The sequence below is a fragment of the Phalacrocorax carbo genome, chromosome 3 (assembly GCF_963921805.1).
Source record: "Phalacrocorax carbo chromosome 3, bPhaCar2.1, whole genome shotgun sequence".
Classification (NCBI taxonomy): domain Eukaryota; kingdom Metazoa; phylum Chordata; class Aves; order Suliformes; family Phalacrocoracidae; genus Phalacrocorax; species Phalacrocorax carbo.
The window spans coordinates 82534152-82554708 of NC_087515.1; the positions used below are offsets into that span (position 1 = coordinate 82534152).

The 20557-nt window shown below is 34.3% G+C and overlaps 1 protein-coding gene across 1 annotated transcript in view; it reads right to left on the reverse strand.

Moving 5' to 3' along the window:
• Window positions 1-20557, reverse strand: part of GRIK2 (glutamate ionotropic receptor kainate type subunit 2) — a 417871-nt gene that overhangs the window by 175705 nt on the left and 221609 nt on the right. The window contains exons 7-9 of the mRNA XM_064447555.1: window positions 20050-20193; window positions 18664-18771; window positions 7809-7922 (exon numbers count right to left, since the gene is read on the reverse strand). Of these exons, the coding sequence (XP_064303625.1) occupies window positions 7809-7922; window positions 18664-18771; window positions 20050-20193 (366 nt within the window). The remainder of the gene's footprint in view (window positions 1-7808; window positions 7923-18663; window positions 18772-20049; window positions 20194-20557) is intronic.

Genomic DNA, 20557 nt, shown 5'->3' on the forward strand with positions numbered 1-20557 from the left:
TGGAGCACTTCATAACAAACATAGAAAGGGATCAAATAAATTTCTCATAATATATAGAAATTAATCCTATATCTTTCTTATCCATTTAAGTGATGTTTGACTGCAAAACCCAAGCTTCTTGAATTTGTGCTACATAAAATTTTGCAGTGAAATTTACACACATTTAAATTCATTAAAATCTGGCTGGCCAAAGTTTAATCCTAATCAAGTAACCCCTTCTGAAGAGCAAAGTGTTAAAACCTTTCTAGGCATCCAATCAGTATTTACTTGTGATTCTTTCCAGTGCACTTTTTTTTTTTAAACACTGTCCCATTTTCTTACAATGACTTTTAACAACAACAAAAAAATATTATCTGGGTTTTTTTCTGATAACACAAATATTACGTGAACAGCAAGTAACAAGGAGGGGATGTGCAAACAAAGATTTTGGTATGATGGACTCAAGAAAATAGTGTATATTTTATCATTTTAAAGGAAAGCTTTGAGAAACAATGATGGAAATCATAAAGAAATTTACCCTGAGAACCCCTGTTGGGAGAAATTATTTACTTAATTTCATCAACAGGTCAGCTTGCTACAAAACTTTAAGGTCCAAGTAGTCATTTAATGTCTCAGAAGACTAAAATATCTCCAATGAAGATTGATACAGAAGAGCCTCACCCCCTCAACCAGATAAGTACTAAAAGTGAGAATGCAGATAAACTAGTAAATGCAAGTAAACATTTTTCTGATAAAATTTACTGCAAAGTACACTAACTACTGCAAATAAAGATGTGGTTACAAGGAAGAATAAAGTAGGAGGTAGATCAAAAATTGCATCAGTTAAGAGAAGATAAATCCCTGAAAAGTATTTATTAAGTAGTATAAAAAAAATCACAGAAGTTCGTTCAAGAATTATATGACACCCCCCCAAGTGACAGATGACTGCTGTTTCTTTTTACATGTACTGTTGATTAATAAAGATGTTTTGCCTTATTGATAAGGTGACGTCCTCCTGGCTGCGTGGTGAACTTTAACCACACTGATTCCTTTCAGTGACAGTGAAGTCAAAATAATCAGATGATGCCAGTCATTTGTCATACTTCATTATCAGAAGGGGTAGCACCCTTCTGGATGCAAAAAAGAGGATTACATCAAGGAGTAGAGAGATTACATAACGTCTTTATCTGACATAAACAGTTTTCTGAAGTCCAAAATTCAAATAAGACAAAAATCAGACAAGTTTCAAAAAGAAACAAGGAGTAAAATTTCAACTGTATTGTATAAAAGGCCAGATTAAATGATCCAAATGTTTTCTTCTGACTTTATGTGTTAAGCCTCCATGAATATAAACAATTGGTTTCATAATAACTCTCTACGTTGCATCACTTCTATGAAACATGAGTATACTACCTCCATAGACATTTTTCATTAGGGATGTCAATGTAACAGTTCGTCCATTACACATTTTCATGTATTCTACTTGCAAAATTGATTGGTATTCATTTTTTAATGCATAAGTTGCATCACAATATTAAAGCTTCCCTACACAATAAAAGATTATTGTCTTATGTTTCTACATGCTGAATTAATATTTTAGCTTTCAGGCTTGTTTTAATGTTTAAAAAGTACAACTAACACTTGAATGAAACCTCACTTATTCTATACAACTGTGGCCATGGAAAAAAATTACTGATAGAATTTTATTTTTGTTTCTCTTGATCTGTATATTTTCTTTTCAGATTTGGACAAGAAATACTTACTTGAATTATACCGGTGAGATGTATTATATTTCAACTACAAAGATATTAGTAGAAATGACAACAATAAACTCTACATTTGAAATTATTCTAATTTTAACTTTTATGGATAGTTATCAAACACATGGATTGTTCGTTAATACTTTAGACATGGACATAGATATTTTTTCAAGAATCTAGAACTTTTGTATTGCTATCAGTATTGAAAAAAGCAAAACAAAACAACAAAAAACAGTGGAAGTCCTGATGATGAAAAGAGGAAAGCCATCTTTAAAATCTGCCACTGCTGGAAGAGAGAATTTTAATCATTAGCTCGTGTTCATCAGGGATACTGGAGTCAAAAGTCTGCCATATCTAATTAACATTTATGTCAGATGTAAGGAATACACAATAGGCTTTCACAGTTGGCAGTCAAAATTCAAGTGGGAGAGCTGAAACAATCCACTAGTTACAATCAATCAAAACAATGTAATATATTAGACATCTCACTAGTCTTTGGAGCCAGGATATTCCGATAGAGGAAACTAAGGCCAGACACAACAAAACACCAAAGTTGTCATCCTCCACTATATTATCTATAAGAGATATTAATTATTAATATACTTATTTGACACCTTGATATTTCTTGAAAGATTTCCTAGCATGACCTTTTGGGTCATGAAGCATGTAGTCATAACTATGCTTTGATAAATCACAGCTGAAAGAACTCAAGCCATATTTGTTCTTTTCTGCAGTTTCCCTCATTTTGTCAGGCCCCTGAAAAATATATTTTTCTTTATTCCCCCACAACTTACTCTTCACTTCAGCCAGACTTTAAATTAATTCAGCTGCATCCCAAGAATCTGTACTGTTTCCATTCCATTAAAGCAAAACAGATATGACTGGATGCCTATTTCAAGCAAACACACTTGATTCAATAAACCACAGTACGTGAAATCACTAAACTGTGGCAACACTGCAGACTGTACTAACCTATTTTTCAGCTGAACTGAATCATACTGTCTTCATGATACATGAAGGATATCAAAGACATTATTAGATCGTACTATAATGGAAAGCAAAACATTATTTTCTCTTATGACGTATCTTAAATTTTCAGAAGACTGGGGAAAACAAACAAAAAAATGCAAACCCTAGACATCCAACAAATACAGCAAGCATTTTCCTCAGCCGATGGCCTTGGTGTTCATAAAAGCAAATCCTGAAGTGGAGTTATAAACAGATCCTTCCACTATGTAAAAGTATATTTTTATTACTAACATTTTAGTAGAAGGGAATTGAAGCACTAGAGAATTATTTGAGAGAGGTTGTTTGGAATGATGATGTAAACTTGGAACCCAAAGAAAGTACTTCTCAGTAATATCCAGAGATATAAATACATGGCTATCCTACCTTCTGCTTGCACCCAGCCAGGACAGAAATAGCTTTATTGACCTTTTCTACTAAGTCAAACTTTAACTTGTGCTGATCCCACTGCATTCATTCATTCTTGTCTGATAAGCATCGCTTACTTTTATGTTTGAACTACAAACAAGTACTGTGGCCAAGCATACCTCTGGATACCTTGCAAGTCTGAAGGCCCCAAAGGTTATTAGAAGTACACAGACATTATGCTGGATCTTAGGACAAGGGTGATTTTCAACATAAACATTTTTGCATTTTGAGCACCATAAACTCTAAAGCAAGCTAATTTACCTTCCTCAGTGGAAAAAATCCTGAAACACATTGAAGTAGTTTGCTTCACATTTCTGCTACACCTTCAAGAAATCACTCAGTTGTACAGACTGTACTGGTGGCTGAAGACAGATGAGTGTAACTGAAGCAGGAGTGGAATGAAGTTCAGGAAGGAGAGGGTGAAGACCGTTGAAGTGGATATGAGAAGTCTGGGAGAGGTATTTAGGCACACTGATCATGACACAAAAGTAGATAAAAAGGGGATAAGAAAAGTACTAAAACTGGAATGTAAGGAATTGTATATTCCTTTAGATTCCAAGGAAAAAAATGTCATATCTAAGTAAACTAACAACAGAAAAATATCAAGTTTACAGTTTTTTCTGCTAGACAAAACCAGATTCAACTATTGTGTGGTCGTTTTCTGTAAGAAAAAAATAATTATTTAGGGCTATAACATCAACAGGAACCAAGCATTATTGCATTACTCATATCTCAAAATTTAGGTATTGCTTGAATTATTCCAGAATGATACAACAGTAATTACGAGAAAATGCCAGCATCAGGTATCATTCCTCAAAATATACCAAAAAAATGAAAAAGGTTACAAATCTGCAACTCTGTGTACAAGTGATGTACAAGGAGTGCCACATCTTTATAAAGACAAATGGTAAAGGGTTTTTTTATATATATATTAATTTAAATTTTGTCCATTAAAAACTCATGATTGAAATATTCTTTGGGTCCAAAAGAAAGGGAGAGAAAGTATGTAAAATGAAAAATCACATACAAAATCACATACCTTAAAAAAAAACCAAATAAAAAAAAAATGCTATAACCATTTGAAAAAGCAGCATCTATAAATAAAATACAGTGTAGAGATATTACATTTTGAACTAAATAAAATTGTTCTGAAAGTACATTATAATTATTCCTTCTAAAATATTTACAGAGGTTTTTTCAGGGAAGTATAGTGTAAAAAAAAATTTAATTTCACATTTTAAAAGTGTAACAAAAAACTTCTAAATTTGAGATTATCACACACCTTTCTTAACTTTCACACGTTTCTTAAAAAAATTAAACTTGACAACTGTGAGCTTTTCAGAGCTTTCATGTAAGAAGATAAAGAAAAGCACATAAAAGCTGTAAGGAAAAGGGAAGGAGCACCCATTTCAGCAGAACATGACAAATGAACCTGTATGATTCTGTGTACAGGCTGGCACGCAATTTAGCATAAATAAATGAACACCATGAACATACATCTATAAATATGAAAATTGAATTCCAAAGTTTAAAAGCTTCCAAAGTAAAGGTAGAATATGAACAAGAACAAAAATATTTAGCTACTTATATCTAAAAGCTAAAGGAAAAAAAAAACCCAGAGTTTTGAGAGCTGTCATAACAAAGACAATTTAGGAGAAACAAATTATAAGAAAACCTTTCCCCCCCCTAAAAAGCTGACCATCACTCCATCGGACATATTCATCTGGAAGGCTGGGCTGCTATGAAACCAGAATTTGGAAACCAGACGTGATTCTGCACCAAAATTACTTGCCAGTACACTTCTGAGAAGTGATGAAGTCCTGGGAACCCTGATCCCTTTTCATAACAGAGCTATTGAATTGCTCATAAACCAAGGAATAATCTTTCAGATGGTTATCTATACCATGGATTATGCAGAATTCAAGACAAAAAAGATCAGATCATTCCGTCCTTACTTGCAGTAGATGAATTTATGAATTGTAGTTTATTTAATATTATTTTGCCTATGAATTTGTTTTCATCTTCAGTAGACTCAGCCACCACTGAAAAAGTAGGGTATACTCACAGTTGTAAAGATCTTTATGATTACATTATAAAGGACAAATAAGATATTGCTCAGATTTTCAGAAGACAGAATTAAAAATAGAAGAAAGACTTATATCTTGAAAAGAAAAGTGAGTATTAAAGCAAACTACAGACAAAAATGAAGACTTCAAAGCTGGCAGTATACTATAGACTATTGTAGAAAATTGTTAAAGTGAAAAAACAGCACAGAAAAATCACGTGAATAGTTTAAATGAGAGAACTGCCTTTTTTTTTAAAGTAGTATCTTCCAGACTGAAAAAGGGGGCGAAAAGGAAGGTGATGAAGAAGCAAATAGGTTTACAGGAGCTGAAGTATTTTATACTGTTCCTTCCATTGCTACAAAATGAATATTCAGTAATATACGTTCTGTCCATAATAAGTGCAAAAAGATAGCTACAGAAGTAAGCTAGTACATGCGATTTCTGCACTAGAAGAATTTTTGGTTCATTTCATTATTCTGAGTACCACTATTATAATGTCTTCATAGCTTAAAAGAGTTATTGCAATTACCAAAATTTTCACTGAACAATAACTAAAGTATAAAAGGCAGTTAGAAGTGAGCAACTTGTAACACCAATTTAAAGTCCTTGTATTTCTTTTATTTATTATTTTATTTAGATATGTGCAAATAGGACAGATGCTTATAAAAAAACACTAACCAAAAGTTATCCATTAAGAGGATGTGTATCCTTGATTACAGAAAGCAGCTGCTATCATAAATCTCAGGAATCTACTTTTGTGAGCTTTACCAGTCCCAAATCAGTACTCATTGATAGCACTGCTGTTTACATTTGTGCAGCTTACCTTGTCTTAAGATCATTATTTCAAACAAAATCATGCAAGTGTAAGTATCACTATACAAAATCAATATGATACATACAGTATATAAACTCAAACCTCATCAATAGATAGATGTTAAAATACAAATAAACTTGAAACACCCTAAGTAACTGAGTGTTCGTATGCAACGTTGCAGGAATTGATCCTTGTCCCGGTATTGGTATCACTGATCTGGAATCAAGTATGCAATGATTGCTAATAAAAAGTGCAGATGATACAAAGGCTGGTTGAGGACTGAGTAACAAAGGGAACAGGTCACTAATAGAGATAGGATTATATTCTGGAAAGCAGTAATTCTAGAAATCAACTAGGAAAAATGTGAAACATAGTTATATATCATTGGAATGCTTCAAGAAAAATCCCAGGCAGGATATCCGGATGCAATGTAACAGGTACAGGGGGCTCAACTGGAAATAATAAGAACCATTACTAGATAATGCAGTAGCTCTTATATACACAAAATTTGAAAACTTGTGAAGGGCAGTGGGAAAAGACAGACTAATAATTTAGAAAACATACTTTTACTTTAGGAGTCTATATGAGGTTCATTTACATTTTATAACAAAGAAACCCAAGAGATAATATCTTTATAAACTGTAATTAACGGTACAGAGAAAGTTGTGGTAAAACTGTGCTGGTCTTAGAATAACAAGAACTTACATCTGAAAGTGTCAGCCATGCTCCAATTATATATCAGGTATGTATTTTTCAGTCAGAGGAATAAATGAAACAAAGGATTTCAGGTTATTTTCTATAACTCATAGATCTTCAAATAAAACCAGACTTCATTATTAACCAAAAAGTTACCCACTGGATGAAATTATATGGCTTATGTTACATAAAAGGTTAAAAACACACTGGCATTTGTATCTATGTACCTATGAAAATTCATTCTAGCTTGAAATGTCAAAATATGTGTTGGTAGGTAACAGCTTATTGAAGAAAAAAACCGTTGGGGACTGAACTATTTTTTTATCTCTGCAAATTCACAATAATGATGGTAGCAGACAAACACAGCATACACTTCAGGCAAGTTTGCAGCTGGTGTTGAATGGAAAGACTATCTCAATATTATGGTGTGGAAATTAGAGAATATTTGTTTTTACATAACTAAATATATGTAATTATAATTAAAAAATGCCTCATTCACCACTGTGAATTTGTCAAAAACTGGATTGAAAAGAAATTACTTCTGATCTAGTTCAAATGACAGCTCAATTAAATTTCTGTATGATCACAAATTTCAACTTAATAAAGTAATAACAATGATGAAATAAACATTAAATACTTCATACTTTCCTTAGAGGTAATATCATGGTGTTAGATTAGCAAATGAAAGCAAAAAATTTTGCTGGATGAAATCATCAGGTTAACAGCCGAATGACTTTTTTAAACAAACACCTTTTGCCCTCTCACATGGTGTTGAACCAAATAGCTTTGTGAAGGAACCAAACATTTTAGTCAATAATAAGGAAAGTGAAATTACTAATCAACTGACATAACTCTAAAACTGGGATAATTTACTTACATTTTAGATGACAGTAAATATCCATGACTAGCTTAACAACTGGAGTTCATTCATGACACTGTAAATTCTGAGTAACTGTAACGTATACTACAGAGTGTTCATTACTGTTGTAATTAGTATGGAATATTCTATCATCTTTCCTGTACAACTGTATTTCTGGAAATACAAATATAATTGCTTACCAAGATGGTGGTAACGATTAAAGAACGATTGGACAGGGAATCTGTTATGTTTGCTGGTTTTCCTTTCTGATTCTCTGTCATGTTAAGGCCACTCAATGGATCCCATGTTCCAACCTATAAAAGAGTAAATTACCATGTGAATTGTCCAATAGTTACATTTCAGCATCTAGAAAAGAACGCTATAAGGAAAAACAGATCGCTACAGGAAAAAAAAAACATATTGCTAATATTTATTATTAAACCCTGTTCCATTATTCTCATCATTATATTTAAAGTCTGCTTATTTAAAGTATGATTCCCAATACCTCAAAGTGTATTTCGTGAAGTGTGACGTTAAGTGGAAAAATGTTGCACAGAATGCCTAAAGCTACTCTGAATACTTCATTTTCCATTTAACTTTCATTCTTCAAGGTAAACCACATCTGAAGATAACTTAATAGTTAGGTGGCAATTCATTTGCAGAGCAGAGAGCACTGTCTCTACAGAAGGATTTACCATTTTCTGTGACCAGAGAGAACAGCAGAGCAAAAACATGTTTTGGAGAAAACGTAATGGAAAAGACTCAAAGTAGGTTAAGTGTAATAACTTAATTGATTTACAGATAAATGTTCAGTACATACCTCTTCTGACATTTTACACCTTGAAATTCTTATTCTAGTAAAGTCAGTAGGATTTTTGTCTAAGTTCGGAAGTTCAGGGTTATCCTTTAAGGTTCAGGTCAAAGACAATCTCACATACTAAGCAATAAGTAACGGGGCTTATGATTACATCATTTATCTGCAATTTCATCACTATACAATACATTGGGCAAGCAGTAAATATAACTATCCATTTTTAGACATGAGAATGTTTGTATTACTCTATTGTCTAAAAAAATCCCCAAACGTTTCTTGTTTGTTTTTACAAAGGTTTTTAAATATCATTGCAAATACTGAGCAATATCTATAATATAAAGATATTTTAAAACTAAATCTAGACAAGAATTAAAAAATTCTGTGAGGTTTGATTGCAAATATATATATATTTATGTATGTATAGATGTATACATAAACACACACAACTTTTTCTTTAAATCTTTCAAACTGATTCCTGAGAAACTGTTCGTAGACTTTTAAGCAATTTGTCGCAGTACAGCTGCCAAGTAAGTTCAGGATGCAATTTGGTACAGGTTAAATAAAAAGTTTTATTTCTAAAACTGTGAATACAGCAGAGCATAAATCAGCAGAGGATGTAACACAGAAAAGACGAATTTGTTCTTTTTCTACGATTTTCTGTTCCACATAAATCAATATTTTATCTTTCTTCTTTGCATAACGCTCAGTCCCAAGAAGTCACCCCTTTTAATGGCTGTGATCCTTCAATTTTGGCTATTCAGTACCTTGTAAACTGACAAAACAATTATGAAGGGAAGAAAGGGAAACATGTATCTCAGAAATACAACTGAAAAACAACATCTAACAAAATATTTCAAAATATTGAAAGCAAAGATTCCTACCAAAAAACTTTTCTTAATTTACTCTTTTAATACTATTTCATTTGGTGAGTAATGGTTTTTAGGAATGGCAAAATGTTCAGCCTTGCAGTTTGACCACAGGTAAGAAATTGTAAAAGGATCAAGAACTTTTAGTTGCAATATTCTGTTAATTATGGCAATCATAGTGTTTCCTTTACTTCAGAGAAAGACGAAACTTGAACAGAATAACAAGGAGTGACAAAAACTGGAACTTGAGCCAGCCACTGCTTTTTCTTCTCATAACTGAAGCTGGACTAAGCTCCTCTATGAGACTCAACTTCAGGTACACAAGCAGCACAAAAATTTCACCTTATTTGATCAATTTCAAATACTAAATTCATTCAATCATATACTTTATTCAAATTGAAGCTCATAATTCAAATTTATCTTGGCAAAAGCTAACATGTTGCTAATCAAAATACTTGCTTTTTAACATAGCCACAGACACTAGCAAATGAATAATTGTCAACTGTTAGAATTTGGGGTTTATCTGACTACATCTATCTAGACTTAAAAGAGCTATCAATAGCATTACTGTGCTGGTTGTGGCTGGGATAGAGTTAATTTTCTTCATAGTAGCTAGCGTGGGGCTGTGTTTTGGACTGCTGAAAACAGAGTTGATAACACAGGGATGTTTTCATTACTGCTGAGCTGTGCTTGCACAGAGTCAGGGCCTTTTCTGCCTCTCACCCCACCCCACCAGCGAGTAGGCTCAGGGTGCAGAAGAAGATGGGAGGGGACACGGCTGGGACAGCTGACACCAACTGACCAAAGGGATATCCCACACCATATGACATCATACTCAGCATATAAATCTGGGGGAAGAAAGAGGAAGCGGGGGACACTCGGAGTGATGGCATTTGTCTTCCCAAGTAACTGTTACACGTGATGAAGCCCTGCTCTCCTGGAGATGGCTGAACACCTGCCTGCCCATGGGAAGCAGTAAATGAATTCTTTGTTTTGCTTTCCTTGTGTGTGTGGGTTTTGCTTTACCTACTAACCTGTCTTTATCTCAACCCATGAATTTTCTCACTTTTCTGATTCTCTCCTCCACCCCGTTGTGCAGGGGAGTGAGAGAGCAGCTGTTTGGTACTTACTGGACAGCTGGGGTTAAACCAAGACAACTACTTTAAAAAGAAACTTCTGTCTTGATAAATTATCACAATTAGGTTAATTACACTTGTATTGCTAGTTTTGTGGATCAACAATCTAAGAAATGGAAAAAAATCTGCATGTTCCAAACAAGATATTCTATGCATTATCTTTATTAATGAGTTCAAACTCAACAACTTATGCCACAGATTCTGATATACTACTGATATTTATAGCTCCCAAATCACACAAACATCTTCTCTAAGCTGCTTCTTCTAGAGAAAACCGTGCATAAACACTGCAGAAAATTCATTCTTTCCTATTTGCTTAAGCACAGTGTTTTAATTTTGAAGTAGCCTTTTGAACAGAGTAGAATTGATAATGTGCTTTTACCAGAAAAGCTGAAATGCCAAAAATGTGGAAAAAACAATTCAGGGTACTCTGCTATGTATAACTTCAATTCGAACAACATACAGTTTACTTCTACTGCACTACATTTATTACCAACAAACATTCAAGTTTTCCTAAAAAGTGAAACAAACTATATCACAGAATCACAGAATCCCAACTTGGAAGGGACCTCAGGGATCATCTAGTCCAGCCTTTCTAGGAAGAGCACGGTCTGGACAAGATGGCCCAGCACCCTGTCCAGACGACTCTTGAAAGTGTCCAACATGGACGAGGTGTATATTCTAATATACACCTTACAGAGAATGTTCACACAGTAAATATAGTCACAGGGAGGCTGTCAAGCCCTCACTCCCTTATTCTTCCATACAAGTCCCCTAAATGCCTAGACTAATTTGGAGTGAGCATGCCAATTTGAACATGTTTACATTTATTATCCATAGCACAGGACCCAAATCAGGAGTTCCTATGAAGCTGACACTGTGCTCCACAGTGAGACAGAGAATCTCTGTGATACAAAGAATTAGCTTAGTCAAGAATCAGCTTATTCAAGCTGAAACAACTCCAACAAGAGCTACTGATGTACTTATCATTGAATATCATAGAATATTCTGTCACATGGCAATTAGGGTCCTCCTCAAGGACAAGGAATACAGTGTCCTGACTACATTTGAATGATAAATTAAAACTTGCATCCAAGCTTCCATGGATTTAACTTTTAGGTAACTATCAAGTTACTGCAGTCCTGCAGAAAGTTTGGAAAGAAGTTTCCATTCTTTTATTGTTGCTTTGATAAACCACAATTGTCTGGTTTTCAGTTGGGATTTTTTGTTGTGGTTTTGGTGTCTTTTTTGTTGTTGTTGTTTGGGGTTTTTTTAATAAAACAGTATCCAGGAAAAAAAAAAAGTCTCTTAATTAAGCTGCATTATCTGATCTAAGACAATGGTGGCAACACAATAAAGTTCATTATGTAACTGTATGAAACAAGTCCTAAACCGGCAATCCAAATGAAAAATACATGTTTGTGATACTATCAGACATTTTACCAATAGGAAATTAACAGCAAATTCACCTTTTTCCTTTCATTGGAGATTATGACCACAGAGACAGTCATTACTGAAAGGTAGATAAAGAGGAAAAGCCAGGAAATATGTGCTTAAACTCTGACTGTAGAGTCACCATTTTCTCAGAATTATGTATTTATTAGAAAATTACCTGCGTCTATGAAGACACCATCCCTTCAGACTTCAATAAATTCAGTTTCTGAGAGTGCTCTGGTAGAGTACTGCAATATGCTCACCATTTTCTTATGTTCTTCCCTACACTTCTGCAACTGGCCAATTTCAGATACAGAATACTGGACTAGATGAATCCAGAGATTATTTTCTCATGTACCACAAGAAAAGTTTGCCATTCACCTTTAGGCAGGTACAGTCTGAGGTTTCCAAATGGTCAATCAATCCTATACCACTTAAGCAAAACTCTTAAATAATTATCACAATATTTACTACTCAAGAGTTCAATGGTATAATTTTAAAACTAAATCTCACCAGAAGTGCTTAAAAATAACCAGTGTCATTACCAAAGGAAAGACTGTAGCAAATACTGAAGTTTGGCTAATGTTCACACAAATTTAAAATTAATTTGATTCTTTAGGGTTCAAGTATTTTGTGCATTCAGTCTCCAAAACAAGATCAACACAATTGTGCTTATTTCCAAAAATATTAATTTAATTTCATATTATAATGCAGTTGGCATGATTTGTGAAGGAACAATACTCTAGAAAAAAGTACATAGCAAATAATAAAAACTACGTAAAAATATCAGTCATGTTAAATCAGAATGAAAAATAATTCAAATTCTGAATACTGAAAACTACACACAGTTAATATGTACAATAAAAATGTTTTAAAAACCTTATATAGGTTCATATAGTAGAATAATTAGAGATGATTATGATACATTCTTGGACCTTTATCTATGATGGAGCGTGCTGATTATAGTAATTCTTTGTATAAAATTTATATAGTCTGCTCAGCAATCTGTAGGTATTTGAGAAGAAGAAACCTATATTGGACTTCAGCTCAAAGTTACTAGTCTCTTCTGGAAATATTAGATGGATTTTTGTGACATTTAGCAATATATTTGATATCAGAATAAGGACATAAATCTTCTCAAACCTTATCAAAATTCTCCTCTTTTCCAGGTTATTGATCAATAACATAATCCATTTCTGAGTTGATCTATAAAGTTAAGCATAAATGTAATTTGAAAGGGATATTCAGACTTGGTAATTTTTATAGGTTGTAGCATAAATTAAGCTTGCATACAAATAAAAAGTTCACAGGTGAATATCTAGGCATAAGTATGTAAATTTAACAGTTCTATTAGAAGTGGGAGCCGCCTCTTATTCCATTTATGTTCAGACACAGCACAATCCTAGTTTGTATACTACAGCATTTCCTCTTTACAATAAAAATACAATTTGTCATATACTAAAGATTTACTTCTAGTTATGCTAATCACAATTCAGCAAGTTACTTATTTAAAAAAATCAAACTTGTAGTCTCTCAGGAACATCCAGACTTTCTTCAAAGCTACTACCCTTACCAAGACTAATCCAATATAATTGTCATGGTTTAACCTCAGCCAGCAATTAAGCACCACACAGCCACTCACTCACTCCCCCCCCCACTGGGATGGGGGAAGAATTGGAACAGCAAAAGTGAGAAAATTCACGGATTGAGATAAAGACAGTTTAATAACAACTAAGTGTGTGGAGAGATTGATAGATATATAGATATATAGATATATATCGAGAGAGAGAGTAAGGAGGGAAAAAAACAACAAAGAGAGAGGAAACCTAAGAAAAAAAGTGATGCAAAAGAAAACAATTGCTCACCCCCAACTGAGCGATGCCCAGCCAGTCCCTGAGCAACAGCAATCCCCACCAACATCCTCCCTGCAGTTTTATTGCTGAGTACATCATATGGTCTGAGATATCCCTTTAGAAAAGGTCTTGATGCTGTGTAAGCACTGCTCAGCAATAACTGAAACATCAGCGTGTTATTAACACTAGTTTCAGTACAAATCCAAAACATAGCCCCACACAAGCCACTACGAAAAAATTTAACTCTCTCAGACAAAACCAGTACTGCCACCCCCTAAATAAAAAGCATTGTACACTCCTGAAACTTAGAATTTCTGAGTTTACATATACTCTGGATAGTTTACTGAGCATCAGTCTCATGAGATGTTATCCACAAAAATTCAATAGGTTAAAGCAACTTTCTTACTTTAACATGTTTGACAAATAGAAATTTATCTTTATGAATAAGCAAGTATTCTTCAATACTAATTTCCTTCAAAACTCTCATAAGAAAAGTAATATTTTTTTTGGCATTGAGTCAACCAAAATTGTACATACTATTCACAGTGAAGTGCCACAAGCATTGTATTAGGATCATTGCCCATCTGCAGGGCAGATGCCCATCTGATACCAACTGTTTACCCGTGCAGACAAAATCAGAGCCTTATTCAACCCCTGAAGAATTAACAAATATGTCTACAGTTCACCTGTAGATTAGTTAGTAATAGCAATGATTACATCACAAAAATAATTATTTATACTTCAGTGTGAGTAATATTATTTCTTCCTATTTATGTATTTCCCATTTGGGAATTGCTTCATTTATTTTGCTTTCTTCAGAAATATTAATGCGCTTGCCTTCTTCGCCATGTATGTCATGGTATGTTAATACTAACACTTCTGGTTTCCATAGATCTGTTATATCACCCTCTTTTTTTCTCTGACTTTCACAAAACCCTCTGTTTATGCCACTTTCTGTTTTTTACCAGGTCATTAATAAAGATACTAAATAAAACAAAATCTTAAATTGATATGCTGGACAACAAATTACAACTCATTTTTCATCATCTGTATTCAACCTGTGTGTAGGTTCCTGAGCCAGTTGTTAACACCTCTATTGAAGAAATGCGATTATTCTTAAGTGACAGATTTTCATATCAAAAGTGGTATTAAATTCAGGTATTTGCTATCTCCCTGAAGTATAAAATAATTTTTCTTACAATGCAGCTTCAGTGTAAATACTGACTGATTGTAATTTAAATTATAACTTGCTTATTATACTGGATTGCCACAGTTTGGGATTTTCACTGTGCTTAACCATAAATAGTTTTAGTGTGTCCACATTGACAGTCAGTAAATTTAGTTGTACATTACATTAGCAGCACTCCAATCATCTATTAATTTTGTCATTTTAATCTTACAAGAAGCTATCATTTTTGTCAGACATGAATTTTTATTTGGAAACATACTTCTTATTGATTAATCTTTGATTATCACCTCTCATTCAAGAGTTTCAAGAACAGGTATCTTATATAAAATCTGAGATCACACATGGCATCTTTTTTAAATCAATGAGCAATTTTTCTGTTGTCACTGACTTCAGCAGTCATTGCACTTAAAATATATGATTTAGTTCATTTCCCATTACACTAACCAGGCAATTTATCTAGGACATCTTTTTACAAAACCTCAAAAAAATAGTTCTTCTGGAAATATTTCACGATAACTCTTTCTCTCCCCTCCATAAATATCTTTCTCCTCAAGATATCTCTTTTTGTCATAAAAGCATTAGAGTTCACAGCGGAAATTGTTGGGTTGAACTGTTGTCCTTCACATAAGATATCATTCCCCCATATTTGGAAAGAGATTATATGAAATAATAGCTATTTACAGTATGGCAACACAACACACATAATATAGCACAAATAAATCCCATCTCCCCAACTTCTCTCATCCCACAAAATGAATGAATGAATGAATAAATAAAGCAAGACCATTCTGGAATTCTAACTACATAGACAGAGAAGCTCAACCAATGGTGGTTTGGGAAGAACACTGGGACCACACAGATAAGGACAAAGATGGGGAAAGGCTCCTGAAGAAAGAAGAAAATAGAAAGAAAAGAGATGGAAAGGGCAAAGAGATTAAGAGGGATATGTGGACAGAAATTAGATGGAAAGGGAAATGGACAGGGAGGTGACAAGGGAGTGAGGGAGGAATGGGGCAGGGGAAGAGGGAAGGGAAAGAAGGAGAGAGTAGCAGAAAGCAGGAGGGAAAGACTGATGCAGAAAGATGGAGTGCACATGTGGAGGGAGGTGGGCAGGGAGGGAGGGCACGGACAGAATGGAGAGGGATTCATCATAGCTTTAACAGAAGATAATCCTGTGGGGAAAAAAAACAACTCTTTGAGACTGCTCTTTTAAATAACAGGACTGCCTAAAAATTACTCTACTATGAAGTGTCCTGCTCTAGAGTTTAATGGATTTAAGAATAGGGTTTATATTCTTTCAGAACAAACAAGTTTTCTTCAAAGAAAAACATTTAATTGTTTGCATTGATTTCTCTTTCTTAATAAAATACCTTACACATTCCAAATACTAACCAAGCAATTCAATCTAATACACCTTAATTTTCCTTTTCCTAAACTCATATCACCACACCATACGGAAAATGCTCTCCTTTTGCTCATAGGTATCTTTGAATCTGTGTAGCGTTCTTCATCATCCTTTGCTAACACTTTCCTAACTCCTAAACTTTTCTATCTAATACATGGTTACTAATTCTCATTGCTCTTTCCAAAGATTGTCAGCACATATTGGTGAAAAATTCATACTATCACAACCCTTTATCATATGGCCAAAATGAGCCATGAAGGCAGTAAAAGCATCTTCCTTTTCTGTGAAATGTGCATACAGAGCTCAAGCCTATGATGGTTCTATTTAGATACCCATATCCTTTTACAACTATTTCTGTTGCTGTCTATTACATATCTTTCATTGTTACTGTTTCCCAAGTTCCTTTTTTCTATTATGTGTTTGGGTACTGTACTTCCTGCTGAATTTTATTTTCTTCTCATATTTCTGATCTCTGTAGACCTTTTTATTTCTATATTTTCAGTGGAGTACATATCTCCTAATGTATTGTCAACTGAGAGCTAAATTAACCTGCGTTTATGTTTCTACTTTCATATCAATACTGATGGTGAAATAAAAACAGACATAACATAGATCCAGATGGAAGATACCATCCCTTTAGCCTACTGCACATCTATTATGCAATATTTTACACCAATGATCTCTCAGAAAATTTCCGGTCCACATAGACAATTTCGTAACAAAGCCAAATCTTTTTTTTTTTTTTTTTTTTGCATTGCAAAGTAGTATCACATATGTCATTAAAAGGCAAATATGTTACACTGTATTTCCTTAAGTATTTTGCATTTCTGCCTGAAAAGATATTAAGTACACTGTAAAGATTTTATTTTCCAGAAAACCCATGTGGCTTGATGGTTCTCAAGTGCCACCCAATGTTCTTAAAGCCATTCCAGATTACAGAGACTTCCTTTCCTCATTTTCAACAGTTATCACTTCAGTGACTCTTCAGCCACTACTGTCTTATTTAGTTATTCCCATCTCATCAATTCTTCCATTTCTGTTTCCAGTAAGGAAGACAGGTTGCATTGCACCTATTCTAGTCATACACAAAGCTAATTTGCTTTTCAAATCTAATCATTACTATATACCTTTTTTCTCCCCTTAAGTTTCCAAAGTTCCCTTCATGGAATATTTCATAGGAGGACTCCTTCCTCTCAATGCATTGCTGAATGTTTTAAAATATGGATTAGTCTTTAATCCCAGGTTTGCCACTGGACATTTTCAAAAATGTTATTACCTATGTAGTGTTTTAAAGCAAGCTCATGGCTTCTGAACTTTATTAAATTCTTGTTAGTAAGAGAGGAGTCATATTCCAAAACTAGTATTGGGGTGAAAAGTTTTGGACAAATATGGTGTTCATGCTAGCTTCTCCATTCACTGATTTATAGAAGAAATGAAATTCAATTCTGCAGCATGGTGCCTTTCCTTAATTTCTCTTTTCATTTGTGGCCACAATATTACCTTGGGGCAATAGCTGATAAAACTTTACCCAAAGATGAAGGAAAACATAGCGCTTACAGAACACTGAACACCACCTTTGTCTGCTGGCCACAGCTATGTGACACACTGCAGCTTCCTGCATTGCTTCTCCATGGCAGGGTGGCTGGAGAAGACAGGGAAGATGATCTGATTTCAGATCATCACGGTGACATGCAGGCAGGCCAAATACCTGTACATGCTTCCCAAGGCCTTTAGTTCAAATATAGACAGTATTAGGCTACACAGAAAGGGCATTTCTCAATCCTTTGGTCTTTCACTCCTTCTCTGTACAAGAAAAATTCATGCCAGAAGACAGACAAACTTGTCAGGCTACCTATTCTTAACTCTTTAGTACCACTTACAGATAGAAACTTTGTATTCCGAGAAGATAATCGCAATTCCCTCTTCAAACACAGAAAATTGCCAAAACAAAGCTATTTCCTTCTGTCTGAGGTAATTCTTCCTGAATTAGTAAGATGCAAAGAAAATACAAATATACATAACCATAGGTTCACACATGAGGATAGGCAAGAGGATTGGAATCACAACTAAAACTAAACTCAATATAGATTGAAGACAAAGTGACTCCAGGTCCAGCTGTTCACCCTTCCCTAGTCCTCTTGAATCTAAGAATGTGGCTAGAAGCACACAGTTAAGGGGCCACTAACTGTCAGACGTCAAGATAACAGCTTTTACTGTAAGAGTTTGAAACCAGATATCAAGCTGAGAACAGGGATATTGTTTTATGTAAAACATTAAATGTTATTGAAAATGCTCCTGGTTTTAGGGGGTGGGTTTTTGTTTTGTTTCCCATCACTTTGGAGTAACCATCTTACACACCTTTTCAAGACCTTCTTCCTTGAGGCTGATAACATCTAAATCAAAATCTGTCCTTAAGCCATTGGTTTTGTTGAAAGTTATCCTGCCTGTGAGGCCTTCCCAGTGGGCCTAAGGAGAAAGAAAAAACAATTTCTATAAATAAATACCTCTTCCTTTTTTTGCCCAAGAAGAAAAATTTTACTTCTGCCAAAATGGGAACGTTAGTTATTCATTCTATCTAAATAATTTATCTTGTGGCTGATTTTTTAGAAAATATTTTGTATTCACTTTTTGCTAATTAAATCAACCTTTCTTCAGTCTTCACAGACAATCTTTTAAACAACTTCCCATGTTAGCCAATAGACCTTACTAAACAAGATAAAAGGCTGTTTGTTTTCATTCCTCCATCATTCATGCATGCATTTCCCCTTCTGCTTCACTACGTGCCCCTACATGCCCCTTCCCTCCCCCAAGCCTCACCCTCTTTCATTAAAACTGGATTTGATTTTTCTGTCAGGAAATTTCATTCAAATAAAGGCTTACTTTTGCAAGATGCTGAGTCCCCTGAAATACACTGAGACAGCAAAAATTGAGGTCATTGATCCAATCTTTCGGTGCTCATTCCTTACTTTTAATAAAGTGCAATATCCTCATTTTTTTATAACTTAATGTCTACCTAGTTCAAAACTATACTAAAGTAGAGGAGGGAATGTGGAAAACAAAATTATCATCCTAAAAGGAACCAATACTAAAAATAAGATTATATTGCATTGCAAATAGTTCTCTTTATCATAGTATTTTGCATATCTAGAAAAAGAAATACTATATTAGGAGTTCCTTACAGCACAAGAGATGTGAAGACTCTACAGTGTTCACTTTAGCACCTTAAATCTCCTAGCTTTACTTTAAATCACTATCTATCAGTATCTAAACAGTATACTAGGAGATCAAGGCCACATATATTCATTTTCTATAGCAAAAAAAAAAAAAAAGAAAGAAAATTAAAACCAGGGACTAAACTTCATTCTTGGCCCCTTTGAACTTATGCCAATATTTAGTTGCTGAATTTTTCATAGTCAGTCTATGGTTTGGGGTTTCAGGCATTTGGGTTTTTATGGGACAAATGTTCCAACCCCTCCCCCTGCAATTACCTACAAACAAAAGCTTTATTTCGAATGCAGTTATTTCACCCTTTTATGTTTCTTTGTTCCAGCTAATACCTCAGGAAAACCCACTTTCAACTAAAAATGCTGTCTTGCCTGCTAAACTCTTCACACATAACAAGCTAAGAGACTCCCATCTACTGGGGGAAAAATAAAGGCAGAATTCAAGTAGAGTGGGAACAAAAGAAAATGGAAGTTGGGAGAAAGGAAAGTAATGAAGCAGGATACTTTATTAGTGCCTTACCTCCTTAATGAGACTCATAAAGCGTGTCCCAAAGCGCCATGGTTTGTGGCGATTACACTGTAGTGAACTGACAGTCATCTGTGGGAACTGCTGGACAGCCACTGACACCACATGAACCGCATCATACATTAGTGCTGCATCCGTCTGAAATTAGAATGAAATCAGAAACATGAACACAAAGCAAAACATGTGACAGCCCAGCAGTGAGAGAAGGAAACAAAAAACTTAGCACTGCTTATTATGTTAAAGGGACAAAATTATCTGATTGCTTGTGTAGCACTGTAAAATGAAGCCTTATTACCAAGTCCTACATGCAATGTGTCAGGACCTTCAGTTTCAGCTTTTCTCTTTTTAATGCTGAAATAAAGGCTCAAATACCAGCTTTTCAGGATCACAGGACAACACCTGTATTTCTGATGACTCACGTTACTTTAAAAAAGCAGTGCATTAGGGGACTATATAAATCACTCTATGCATGTTTGATTCAAGTCAGTTATTTCCATATGTG